Consider the following 14558-nt stretch of genomic DNA (forward strand, 5'->3'; position numbering starts at 1 on the left):
CTGAACAATGCATCTGGGACTTGGTTCAATGCACCCCTCCTGTGAATGATTTCAAAATCCCACACCTGCATTTCCAGGGCCCATCTCGCTAGTCGAACACTTGGGTCTTTTAAGTTTCTAAGCCACTTTAGGGCACTGTGATCTGTGATCACCATAAACTTGTATCCCTCGATATACGGTCGCAACTTCTTAATCGCCCACAACAACGCTAAACACTCCTTCTCCGTGACGCTATAATTCCGTTCTGCCCCTGTCAGAACACGGCTGATATACATCACCGGATGTTCACCGTCGTCAAACTCCTGAGTCAACACAGCTCTAATAGCAAAACTACTCGCATCACATTGGATGGTGAATATCTTACTAAAGTCAGGACGGGCCAACACTGGCGCTGTCGTAAGTTTGTCCTTCAACTTGTCGAAAGCCTCTTGTTGCTCCTCGCCCCATTCCCAGTCTTGACTCTTCTTGAGCAATTTAAGAAGAGGTATCTTGATTTCGCTATCGTTCATGATAAATCTCGAATACCATCCCACCATGCCCAAAAATCTCCGGAGTTGTTTGTACTTTCTGCTCTATTCTGCCATTGGAATTTGGTGATATGCCAATTTCAAATCGATCTTCGACAAGTATCGCGCCTTTCTCAACTTGTCGAGTATGGAGTCTATCGTCGGAATTAAATAGGCGTCCTTGACGGTAACCTTTTTGACATCCCTATAGTCCATACACATTCGAAAATCTCCATTCCCTTTTCTGGCAATCACCGGTGCACTCCTCCAGTCGCTACTTGATGGTTCGCTCACACCTTGCCCATGTAGTTGAATCATGTGTCCTTGAGCCCACGTGATCATAATAGGTGACATGCGTCTCTGGCGATGCTGTACTGGTGTCTCGTCTGTAACCCTTATATGATGTTCTGTCAGATTTGTCACCCCCAGTACGTCAGATTCTGGAAGAACCAATCGGTTCACCATTTCTTGAATGATCTCTCTTTGTTTGTCCGTCAACGCAGAGATTCCAGCGCATTCAGCGTAGATCGACTCATCACTCTCAATCCCATCCTTGACGCCAAAAACATGCCAGTCGCCATTGAAAACTCTCCATAACCCCAGTCCCAATTGTACCTCCATATTCCAGGCTTTGCAGAAATCCACACCCAAAATTATATCTTGTACTACTGAACTAAGGACCTTGACGCTAAACGGTTGAGAATGGCCATCCACCTCGATGTTCAAATTCAACAATCCAGCTGTCTCAGTTACTCCTCCAATGGCGCTTCTTATCGATGTATTGCAAGGCTGGATGCGGCTCTTATAAGGCTCAGCCACTCTGTCGCTAATCACCGAGATCATCGCTCCAGGGTCGAAAAGTGCCTCGTAAGATTTGTCGCCAATGGTCATTCGAAAGAAATAACGATTTTCCATACGACTTCCGTCTACATCCTTGTCGAATAAGGGTTCTGGGTCAGCTGTGCCCGTCACAGCCTCTCCCCTCCCCTGGACTATTGGTACTGACTCCCTTTCAGTATCTTTAGTCCCATCTGTTACTAACACGTTTTTGAGTGAATGCTCTCCACTCATTTGGCTTTTTGGTACCTGTGTCACAAATTTAAATAAATTCTATTCATTTAATTCGTCAGTACCAACTCTCTCATCACTACGTTTGAGTGGTCCCTTCCCACTCTGTTGTCCACTACAGGATGCATCCTCGTTGATGGGGAAAAAATTTTACCCTCTTTGTTTACTCTTCTTTTCCCCTGAACCTTCTCCAACCCTGGTCGCTACCCCGTCGTTAAGAATCGGTTTTAAGGATTCTTGAGTGGGTTGGAGGGGGGTACAGACCCGCTCTGTGCCCCCCATTGTCCGTTTCCCAAAGCGGCCCTCACTTGGACGCAATTCGGACAATTAAGGAAATTCACGCCTGGTGATCGACAAACAAGGCAGGATTCAACCTGGACTCTGCTGGGCACTGTGCCGCGAAATGACCACGCTGTTGACAAACAAAGCATGTCCTCATGGGGCATTCCGAAACTTTGTGTCCGACCATTTGACATGTGAAACATGCCCCCACAAATGGCTTCGACCCGCCCGTCGCAATTTGTGTTGTATGTCCAGTGTTTCCAACTCCTTGTTTTGGTGGAAACTGACGCTTGCCTTTCCCAGCGGCCACTGTCGCAAAAGTAGGAGGAGGGTTAGAAGCCCGTATCGGAGTCGCGGATGGCTGAGGACTTGATTGCTTAATTGCATTCACCTCTATAGTTCCCTTCTCAGAATCAGTCTTCTTTGTCTTCTTCGACTTTTTCCCCTTACTCTTCTTGTCGACCACCTTCTCTACCTCGCTACCCGTCGCTGACTCGTTTTCTAAAGCCGCTATCTTCTTCGTCTCTTTTGAGGAAGATGGCTTTTTCTCATCCTTCTTCGTACCCTTATAAGCCGCGGCGGGAAAACGCATTTTCTCTTTAGGAGGAGGGGGGACGTATCTGTCGTCGAGATCTAGAACCTTTTCGAACTGTCGCAAATTTCTCTCTAATTTCGAGAGTGATTCTAACCCCGATGAATCAACTTGTTTCCGATAAGTGGGGGTAAGTCCCTTATAAGCGATTTTAACCTGTTCCCTGGACGACAATGGTTTCCTAAGATGCCCCATTATAAGTCGCAAACTGGTTATGTAGGAGGATATTTTCTCCCCTTTCGCTTGAGTCCTACTCCTCATCTCGTCTATCACTTCGTCGTCATCAATGGTCATTAAATACTCTCGTCGAAAAGCTTTTTTAAATGACCTTCACGAACTAATTTCTTTACGAATTGTGCGGAACCACCTACTCGCATTACCCTTAAAAATGCTGGGAAGTGTTTGGAGGAGATCTTCGTCGCTTATCATGGCGCAATCTCGGCAGTCTTCAATTCTCTCCAAGAATTCTTCGGGATCTTCTCGCTCTTCACCCGAGAACTTAATATCCCAATCTTTTAGAGTCCTATTGACTTTATTTAATCGAGAAGCTAAACGATAATCTCTTCGCCTCTGAGATTTGTCGCTAACGTCAGTCTCGTTGTCAGTCGAAGAATTTTCAAAGAGTGTCCTCCTAGCATCAATCCGTTGAGTATTCCGAGAAGTAGGTCTTCGGCTGGAATCCCTACGTCCCTGACGATCCCCTTCCCTAGACGAGAATCCGTCACTAACTTCCGATCTCAATCTACTGTCGCTATGTAACTCACTAGGTTCACTCTTTACTCCAGAACCCCTTTCTCTCTTCATGTATGTGCGCCTACTGTCACATACTTCCCCACTCCTATTCCTGTTTTCGCCTACTGTCCGGGGGGTTGAGTTAGGGATGGTGTTGGGACTCTCTCCTCCTGATTGGCCCTTATTTATTTATTTATTTATTTATTAACAAATCCAACAGTCTCAAAGACCAATAACAGGATTATCGCAATACAAAGTAATAATAATATGGCTTTTATATGTTATACGCGTACAAATAATTACAGCGTCGGGATCTCTTTATAGTACTTAATAATAGCAGACAAGAAAGAACTTATCGTTTGGTCAAATATATCTAGTGTTGTTGAACAATTAGATTGAATTGTATTGTAAGTGTCACAGATTTTCAATACAGGTGTTGTCCCATCGGTAATCGCAGTGTAGAAAGGCCGTGACTCCCGAGAAAAGAATTGACGAACAGAAACAGGTATTTCAGACAACAGATAAGGACTGGAAACTAATCCCCTGATTATTTTAAAGAGAAACAAAACCGAATCGATATTTCTTTGATTTTCTAATGAAAGTTCATTGAATCTCCTACAAAGTTGTGAGTAATCAGAACCCTGGGGTAACAAAACACCATATTTTTTAAAGTGTAAGAATTTTAAAAATCGTTTTTGACAATTATCAATGGCGTTTATCAAATATGCTGTCTCAGTTTTCCAAACAACCGAACAGTATGTAAATTTAGATTTAACTAGTGAATAAAAAAGAGATTTAACAGCCGATACATTTTTAAATTTACTACATGTTCTGAATATGAAACCCAGGGTTCTATTAGCTTCACGAACAATAGTGTCAATATGAGTGTTAAACTTCAGCGAGAATGTAAAGTGTACTCCTAAATCTTTAATCAAGTGAGTCCTATCCAAAATTGTCCCATCTACAGTATATGTGTTATTAACCGAAGTTATTTCATCCCCTTCCCCTGTCGCAAATTCTACTGGATTTTAACATGGCCGTTGAAAATTGCTATTATTCCCCAAATTCTGACCCATACTAGCAGCCATTAAATGGTTATTAATACGGATCAGCTGTTGTAGTTCTGGACTCAGGGTAAACTTGGCTATAGATTGCCGCAAGCTAATCACCCCAGGCGACATCGTCGCTGAAACCCTCATTGACGGGGCAGAATTCACGGTGGTCGTTGGCGCAGGGTTCATAGAATGAACGGCTGACTTTCGTGGTGGGGAATTTGTGGGGATCGACGCTGTGGACATCACCGGTGGTGATTGTGGAAGGAGCGGTGGAGGGGACGGAAAGTCATCGGTGGTCGGACTTGGTCTGCTGTGCGATGATTTATCTTCCAACCTTTTTCTAATGGCCCCTTTACTTTGTTGATTTCCCAAAAATCCCAAGTCACGAATCGACCGTGAATTTTTCTCCTCGTCGCTACTCGAATAAAACTCGCTTCCTCTTTGAAGATTTACATTAGGCAATAAATTTTCTTCTGTGAATGCCTCAAACTGAAAAACTTTGACTGAGTTCCCTTTATCGTACTCGTCGCAAAAGGGTACGTCAGTTTCTGGGGGAAGCGCGAGTTTCAATTCTGCTCGAAACAGTCGTTCTCGCAAAACTTGTAACGAGCCACTAATGCATAATTGATTAGTCAACAGGCTCGTTACCACTTGTCCTACCGGCATTCCTAAAATTACTTGCCACAATTCCTTCGCCTGTGGAATTGTGAACAAGTGACGCATCCTTTCTTTATAGAAATGCATTGAAGGGCCCGTCGGTCCATTGACACGGCCCTGGTCAATAATTTTTAAACACTTGCTTGACTAGTCGCAAAGGAAAATTTTACTCTCTATAATTTTTCACTTATTTTGGAATTCTAGAAATAGGGGTGCCAATTTTATAGGTACGGCCCTGACAATTAAATTCAAATTAGCACCACTTGACTTTTCGCAAAAATAAATTGTCGCAAAAATTAACCTGTCGCAAAAATTAAATTTGGTAGAAATTTTAATTTTTGGGGCCCGTTCACTATTAGTTACGGCACTGATCACTCGTAAAAATTCAATTTTATAACCGGGTCGTCATTAAGAGAATTTTTCCCATTAAAAATTCTCACGTAAAATGTCAATTAATTTTTGATAAGGCCCGTCGGTCCGTTGACACGGCCCTGGTAAACAAAAAGAAAATTCAACAATTACTTGACTTGTCGTTAAGAAAATTTTACACACTAAAATTTCCATTTATAATTAAAGAAATTTTTAAAGATGACCGTCGCGATAATAATATGGTCCTGGATTAATTTTTGTTTATTTAACAGATTTTTTTTTTTTAAAAGTCACACTAATCGACTCTCAATTCTATTCCACACGTTTCATTTAAAATTTTCAATTTCTCCACTCATTGAAAATTTTACAAGTCGCCAGATTCCCTACTGCGCAAGTCACAAGTGTTTGAAATTTCTATCTTCTTCCAAGTCGAGAAGCATGGGTCTTAAATTCAAACACCGAGGTATCACGTAATACGCATGCGCGACGAATCACATGGTATGGTATAATTAATACGCCGGCCACGTGGGAAGCAATTATTAATAATAAATAATTTTTTCAAAATATTATCACGCACAAAAATCCAGAAAAATTCACTGATTCCGAGAAAAATCGATTCGTCAAAATCGGTCGAGCAATGTCTCTGAAATTAATTCTTGAGAATTTCTACACGTGACTATGGCGGACCCTATGCATATTAAATTTACCTGGGAACACTCGCGAAATTGTCTCACTTTATTCGCCCGAACACAACTCCTCAACCATGTCGCAAATTTTAAATTTCAGGACAGGAACAATAAAATTCATTACATGAAAAATTATAATCAGCAACAAAATATTTTCTGTCAAAAATATCAGGTCGAGAAAGTCACAAAAAACAAGTCACAAAAATTTTGTCGTGTCTCAAAGATTCTCAACGAGGCCCAGAGCCGAATATAGACATCTTGCCGCCCTAGGCCATTTTACTGATCCGCCCTCCTTAAGGCGAGGATTTTCATGCATGAATACAAATATTTGGAAAAATTAATTTTGGCGTATGATGATTAATAATGATATATTAAAATGTTTGCATATTTAAGATTTTTATTTGCATGTTGAGATAAAAAAAGAGACTTGAATAACTTCTCATTTGTTTCGCGAATTTAATGGAGAAGAAGAAAGAAATATGTAATTAATAATTTAAAAATTATTTTTATTTAATAATAATAAATAATAATGAAGTAAGACTTTTAGTCTACAGATTTACTCGACGTACTTTTTTTTCTGCAAACTCGTTTATAATTTTTTCGGTATCAATTGTTTGAAGAATGGAAGATTCAATATACATTATAGACAAGGCATTCAATCTTTCTTCGCACATGGTTGAGCGCAAATAGTCTTTAACTCTTGACATAGCAGAAAATGATCGCTCACAAGAACAATTTGAAACAGGGATTGTTAAATAAATACGAAGCGCAACATTTACATTTGGATAAACAATCGTTAATTGTTTTTCGTGCAGCATAATCGACAGTTCAATCATCGAAATATTTTGTATCTTCATCGATCTTAGATGTGCTCCAAGGTGAAGGCATTCAACTTCTAATTCGTCTCCTAAATCGTCGGGATAAAAAGAGAGTAACTTTGTACAATTCTTCCTTATTTCGCCAGAATCTTGAACATGCAATAATGTTAAGAAAGAGAACCTGTCACACAAAATTTCATAGGCTTCGCATCGTTTTTTTAATTCCGCTTCCAACCTATCAATGCTAAAGTAAAACATGTTCACTTTGATGTTGTCTCTGCCCGTAAATTCATGTTCCGTTTCTCCAGCTTCATCAAAATGTGGTTTACGTTTCTTCTTTCTCGACAAATCAAATTTATAACTAGTGTGCTTGCAAACACTTTTGGCTTTCTCTTCGTAAACAGAAAATTGGTTCCTGAATTCGGCAACGTACTGCATTAAAGAGTGATAAAGTTCAACAACCAAAGCGAGGTGACAATCTTTAGCTTGTAATGCTTTGCTGACAGCATTCAACCTTTGAAGTATATCGTTCCAAACAAGTGAAATAAAGCAATTTTCAAGATTATCAAGAGAAACATGAATTCCTTTGGCTTGTTGACGAGTTTCAGGTTTTTCAAATTTATTGTTAGCTATTTGTAACAGGGCATTTAAAATTTCACTCCAAGATTGACAAACACTTTTACATGCTTGGTGTTGATCTGACCATCTAGTTTTAGATAAATTCTTAAGAACAGTCGCGTTATCTTTCAAATTTTCGAGTAAAATCTCCCATCTGTGTGTTGACGAGGAAAAGAAATTGTAAAGCTGTTGCAAAATAGAGAAAAAATTTACCACTAACTGACAACTTTTAACAGTATTTGTCCCAACAAGATTGAGTGAATGTGGTGAACAAGGAGCGAAGACAGCTGCGGGATTTACTTCAACAATTCTTGCTTGAACACCAGAATACATACCCGACATATTGGCTGCGTTGTCGTAAGACTGTCCTCGACAATTTCCTATGCTTAAATCATCACCAGCCAAAACACCGAGAATGGTATCGAACATTTCTTCTGATTTGTGCCCACAGTTGGGAATAAACTTTACAAAATTTTCTCTTGGTAAACCATTTCCATCTACATGTCTCAAGATAAATGATAACTGATCAAAATGTGCTACATCTGAAGTTGAATCAATACTAATCGAAAAGTATTTTGCTATCTTTACATTTTTTAGAATTTCGTTCAGAACATTATCTCCTAAAATTTTAATAAATTCTTCGCAAGTGAAAGATGAAAGGTAAGATGTATTTCCACTACCTTTGTTTCCATAAAGCTTTATATGCTCTGCCAGAAAGGGGTCAAATTGAGCAATTAACTCTAAAGCCATGATGTAATTTCCCGAATGGAATGATCCAAATTTTTCATCTGTTCCTCTAAATGGTAATCCATAAGATGCCAAAGATTTGATCGTTGCCACTACTCGTTTAAGAACGTTTCTCCAATATTCGATTTGTTTTTGTGTTTCATAAATAATTGATTTGTCAATACTCTTATTCGTTTTATTTATTTGTAAAAACCTCATCATTGCATCCTTATGTTCCGTGGAACATTCATGTTGCACTAAACGATCATGTGCGTTTTTCCAATCATTAAATCCTGTTGTAAACGAACTTTCTTTCACTTTAAATAATTTACAGGGACCACAAAAAATCGAGTTTACACTTGTTGAATATATCAACCACGGACGCACCTGAATTTCTCCATTTTTTAGTTCTCGATTAAAAAGTGATTTTGACATGTACCTTGCTCTATTATTATACTGTCTTTTTGATTTCGAAAAGTCGGCATCAATGTTTTGATTAAATCCGTGTGTTGTGAAATACTCTACCGTTGAATCATTAATTGTCCATTTCGACGGATCATCACTGATCTCACAATTTGTCAAATCAATCTCTGTATTGTCTGGAGTTAATGATAATTTCGAAATGTCTTGAATACCCTCTGTGTCAAGACCCTCATTTAATTGAAAATCACCAGGTTCTTCCGATAAACCCTTTTCCGCGTTTTCTATTTAGGTATAAATAGAGGTTAGAATTTTTAAAAATAGCACAATATGATGAAAAAGTAAATGTACAATTATATTAAAAAACTCGAACAAAGAATAAGAAAACTTGGTAAAATTATAACTTACGTTCGGCGACATTTTCCACGGTGTTCAAATGAATCGAATTATTATTGTCTGATATATTAGCTTGGATTTTCGTAACGAAAGAATCCAATTTTTGGTATTGACCGGTATGCTTTATTAAAGCTACATTTTTTTCTTTTCTTATTTTACGGTATTCACAACCGCTTAATTTATTTTTTTTAGAAGACATAATTTAAGTAATTTAACTTTCATTTACAATATGTCAACAACAACAAGAACAATATGTAAACATAAAGTCATAACCAAAAAGTTTTACAAACTTAATAGGTGGGAGTGTTGAGCAGTATGAAGAAAAGAGAAGTTCCTGAAATTGATTATCAGATTGGCGCTACGATCGAAAGTTGTCCCCTGGTATTCAGATAAAGTCACATGTAAACTATGTTCCGTTTTTTTCTATTTTTAACTTTTTTCGACTTTACCTAACACATTTTAAAATTTTTTTAAATTTTTTATTTCAATATTTTGCCGCCCCTAAAATCCGCCGGCCCCTAGGCCATGGCCTTATTGGCCTCTATTACAAATATGGCTCTGACGAGGCCCCACGTTGGGCGCCAATTTTTATAACGAAATTATTAAATTAATTAAATGTTGTTAATCAATAACCCCTTTTTAAGTTACAAAAAAGAAAACCCAACGTGATAATTGTTAGACGCCAGTCAATTTTTAAATGGAATTGGCAAACCAGAAAAATCACAAATTTCACAAAATAACCCCAACACTCAAATTAACCAAATTAAATCTCAGAGGAGATTCTGTCAAGAACGAAAGTCGCAAAAAGGGACACGACCCTTGAGACACGACACAACAAAATTGAACTTACCCACGACGACAAAATCAGCACACAGCTTCCTCTCGGCAGGTCCTCGTGGTCGGTGAAAACTCGCCGGTGTCGAGAAAAGGGCTGATAAATAAAATACACACTTTCACACTTTTTTCTTTATTTATTCTTGAGTCGAACTCTGCTTCGACTCCCTCTCAAAAGAAACACTACAATACTCCTCTACACAACTTAATACTCAAAAACTCAAACTATTAGCACCTTTGTGCTCTCTTACACGCGTCGATGGAATTCTCTAATTGATCGCCTTCGTCTCCGCCTCGTTCCGTAGTTGGCCGCCGTGATGGCGCCACCTCCCGGACTCCTGTGGGAATTTCCATTTATTAATAATAAATTATTTTTAGAAGGGCATCCCCACTTAACGTGCTCTTAAAATATTAATTGATACACCAGATTAAACTCAACTATAAATCTTTATTATAAATACAATATCAAGAATCTCATTTAGAGATAATATAAGACGTCTGTACAAAATCAAGTCTGATTCGAGAATCTCTCGATACTCGTGTTTACGCATCACACACACACCAGCAAGCAACTCTCATTCCCACTACATAGAGATCCGAGTGAGTGGGGGTAGCTCTGCAGTCGCTATTCCCCACATACTCCCCCCCGAACTAGTTTTTCGAAGATGATTCGAACGTAACTTTTTTCTTATTAACATAAGTTCTAAGTGCAGGACGAGTTTGCACTTGTTTCTCAGAATCTCTGTCAACATTTGTATTCGTTAATGAAGATTTATTCTGTACATGATTTGCACTATTACTAGAATCGTTGCTTACAATAAGTGCATCGTCTCTAATAAAATACGCAGGTTTCAGATTCTCCACCGAAATTTTCTTACACACGCCATTCATATCTACTTCGTACACTCTATCAGATATACGATTTACGACCTTGTGTGTTCTATGCCACCGTTCCACCATGCCATTAGAGGCCGGATGGTACGGTGTTGTTTGAATTCGTTCGGTACCGACAAGTTCAAGAAAAGCTGAGAAAACTCTAGATTCGAATTGGCTACCTTGATCTGTTGTTATAGTTCTCGGCGAACCAAAACGAGAAATCCAACCGTCCATGAAAGCCCTACAAATTGTTAACGCCTCGATGTTTTTTAGAGGAATAGCCTCGGGCCAACGAGAAAATCTGTCGATCGCAGTTAGACAATATCTGTAACCGTCACACATGGGGAGAGGACCAATAATATCAATATGTACGTGTTGAAATCGGTTTTCCGGTGCGGTAAAATGGGATGGTAAAAGTACAGTATGTCGCGTTACTTTCGATCTCTGACAAGGTAAACAATCTCTGCACCATTCCCTAACGTCGCGATTCATCCCAGGCCACACATAGCTTTTCGAGATAACTTTGCTAGTTACCTTAGCACTCGGATGGGCTGGACTGTGTAAAAGATTAAAAATGTTCTTTCGAATAGCAAGAGGAACAAAAGGACGTAGTACTTCTCCCGAAAGATCACAAACGATAGGGGTGTGATCAGTACCCCAACGAATGCTTTTCAGATTGAGGGAGGTATTTTTATCCTGAATAATTGTTTTAAGTTCCAAATCATCCATTTGAACTCTTGCAAGCTCATTCAAACTAAAATCGGACGTGAAAATTACTGCATCTAGGCGGGATAAAAAATCCGCGACGATATTCTCCTTGCCAGGAATATATTCAATTTTCGTAGTAAATTGTGAAATAAATGATAATTGATTCTGTTGGCGAATAGAAGCTTTATCAGACTTTTGAGCAAAAGCATAAACTAAAGGCTTGTGATCAGTGACTACTTTAAATTCTCTGTAATATAGGAGGTGTTTGAAATATTTTATGGATTCGAAAATTGCTGTCAACTCTCTGTCGTAGGTACTGTACCGTTTTTGAGTGTCTGTAAAGCCTCGGGAAAAAAATGCCAACGGTTTCCAACAATTATTTTGCCATTGCTCTAATGCGGCTCCCATACCCGTATCGGACGCATCCGTCACAAGTCGTGTTGGTGCATTCGGAGCCGGGTGAGCGAGGAGAACCGCATCGGCAACGTTCCTGCGATTTGTTTCAAAGACTTCATCTGCCTCGATATTCCACTCAATCTTCCTATGGTCATTTTTACGGGATTCATGAAGAAACGCGTTCAAAGGTTTTTGTACCTTCGCAGCCTGAGGTAAACTTCGACGATAAAAATTTACGAGGCCAAGAAAGCGTCGCAATTCAACAATCGTCTCAGGTTTAGGAAATTCGCGAATAGCTTTAACTTTTTCGTCTAATGGTTTAATTCCATTTTTATCTACTTTATACCCAAGAAAATCGATTTCCGAGACCAAAAGTCATAACCAAAAACTCGAAAGTTCCAAAAGGTGTTGTTATCGCTGTTTTCGGTATATGTTCCGGATCTATTGGAATTTGATTATAAGCCGCATGCAAATCTAACTTTGTGAAAACTTTTTTCCCATACAAATTAACCGTAAAATCCTGCAAATAGGGTATCGAATAACTGTCGGGAACAGTTTGTGCAATAACACGGCGATAATGGCCACAAACTCTCCATCCACCGTCTTTCTTCGGAGTGAGGTGCAACGGTGTTGCCCAAGAACTACATGATTGTCTACATTTACCTGCTTCGGACCAAACTCTAAATTGTGCTTTTGCGACAGCAAGTTTTTCGGGACATAAACGACGGGGACGCTCACGGACTGGTGGTCCAGTAGTTTCTATTCGATGAAAAACTCCTTTTGCTAAGATCTCTGATGATTGAGATAAACCTGTTATGCTTGGAAAATCGGCCAGAATTTTAGAATAAACATTTGATTTGTCAATTGTACTAACTCCAGAAAACGATGATGGACGATCAATACATAATGTTCTAAGTCCAGTGAGATTATCGATTAGTCTGCGACCACGGAGGTCAACATTTATCCCATAAGCTGCTAATAGATCTGCCCCTATGATTGGATAGGGGACAGATGCTAAGCAGAAGTACCAAACAATTGGTCGTCTTAAACCAAGATTCAATATACGCTTACGCTCGCCAAAAGTATTTATGGGCAAATTATTTGCGGCATAAATTATAAAATCTGACGATTGAATGTTGGTTCTACCACTACACGGTAAAAGGGAAATGTCTGACCCAGTGTCGACTAAGAATTGTTGACCTGATGCACGGTCTCTCACGAAAAGTCTCTTAGAGGCAATAGTACTCTGAGCTAAATCAACATGTGGTAAATTTTCGCGAAGATTGTTAAAATTGATTTGATGCGGCGAAATTAGTTTTTTGAATTAAAATCCTTTTCCATAGAGCAAGGAGATTTGCACGTTTTTGCGTCGTTTCCAAATTTGTTATGATAATAACACTTTTCTGAGGAATCTTTATTTGATGAACGATCTCGCGACTTGCTCTGAAAACGTTTGTATTTTTTGTGATTTCGAGAATTTGAACGGGAACGATTATTTTTTTGATAATAAGGCTTAGAAGATAAAGCTTCAACTTTAATGGTTAATTCGTTTATTTTTTTCAAAAGTTCATTATCGACCGAAACCGAAGCAACATGTTGTTCAGAGGGTGTGGATTGAGCCACCACTTTATCTGCTATCAATGCCAATCGCGAAACATCATTCAATTCCGAAAGTGCTAAAATTGCACGACAATTAGATGGTAATTGCTCCAAAAAAATCGCTTTTATGACTTCCTCGCCACAACGACCACGGCTCAAATGTCTGATTTTACTTAATATTAATGACGGTTTACCTTCCGAAATCATTTCGCCCTTGAGAATAGTACGCAATTCCACCTCGGGAGAAACGGAAAAATTTGCGACAATCCGATTTTTGATTTGTGTATATAAATCTCGAATGGGAGGATTCGCGGTCAAAAGATCACCTATCGTCTGTACCACCTCAAAATCCAATACCGAAATAATCGCGCCAGCTTTCACACGTTCAGTAGTAATTCGAGCATATTCGAATCCTAATTCCGCTTGTGAAAACCAAAGACCAGGATCCGATCGGAAAAAATTAGGTAATTTGACATTTCGATAATTAATATCGAGTCTTTGTCTTTCGTCTTGTTGATTATTATTATTATGTACTTCGAGAGGATCACTTAAAGAATTATTATTACCCAATGTAAAATTAAAGGTACTCCTAGAAGCATCGCCGGCCGAATCCCCGAAAACAAAAGGCGTATCCGGATTTTTTTCAAGACTGGTCGCCATAATTGAAAATCCTTATTTATTTAATGATAAAGGAGAAAAAATAATGTTGTATTTTTACTTAAAACAAAAAAAAATAAATATATATATATGTCACTTGAAAATCCGTCTCTTTCTAATTATTCGAAAAATACTTTCAGGACAATCACTAAATATAAAAATTATTTTAATTTTATGTCGTTAATTAAAAACATTCCCTATTCTGTCAATTAACCTTAAAAGTTCACAACAATAACAAACATTCAAAGAATTTGGTAATTGTGACAAAGTTTGAAATGACGAATCGTATAAACAGTAATCCAGTCACTGTGAATATCAAATTGTCTATAAAGACTGGTGTTGACAAAACAATACGCATTTTGAAATTGAAAATAATTTTAAAAATCTAATTCGAAAGTGAAAATTTTAATTTAGAAAATTCTTTCGTTAAATTAAATTAATTATTTGAACTATGATTTATTAGAATGTTTAATGTTAATATTTTTTAATATAATCAAGTAAAAAAAAACGAATATTTTTCATAAAAAATCTCTTTTTTAAATTTAAATCAAATTAGTTATTCG

The 14558-nt window shown here is 38.3% G+C and overlaps 1 protein-coding gene across 1 annotated transcript; it reads right to left on the reverse strand.

The window, feature by feature from the left end:
• Positions 1–1911: 1911 nt before the first annotated feature.
• On the reverse strand, positions 1912–2742 carry LOC127281063 (uncharacterized). The gene has a single exon (XM_051304552.1). The coding sequence runs from the start codon at positions 2740–2742 to the stop codon at positions 1912–1914; it is 831 nt and encodes a 276-aa protein (XP_051160509.1).
• Positions 2743–14558: the final 11816 nt, after the last annotated feature.

Source organism: Leptopilina boulardi, unplaced genomic scaffold (genome assembly GCF_019393585.1).
Source record: "Leptopilina boulardi isolate dan_hultmark-lab unplaced genomic scaffold, ZJU_Lbou_2.1 LbouV2_262, whole genome shotgun sequence".
Lineage (NCBI taxonomy): Eukaryota > Metazoa > Arthropoda > Insecta > Hymenoptera > Figitidae > Leptopilina > Leptopilina boulardi.

Coding starts and splice junctions, on each gene's coding strand:
- LOC127281063 (XM_051304552.1), bottom strand. CDS start 2,742: ATGACCATTGATGACGACGAAGTGATAGACGAGATGAGGAGTAGGACT.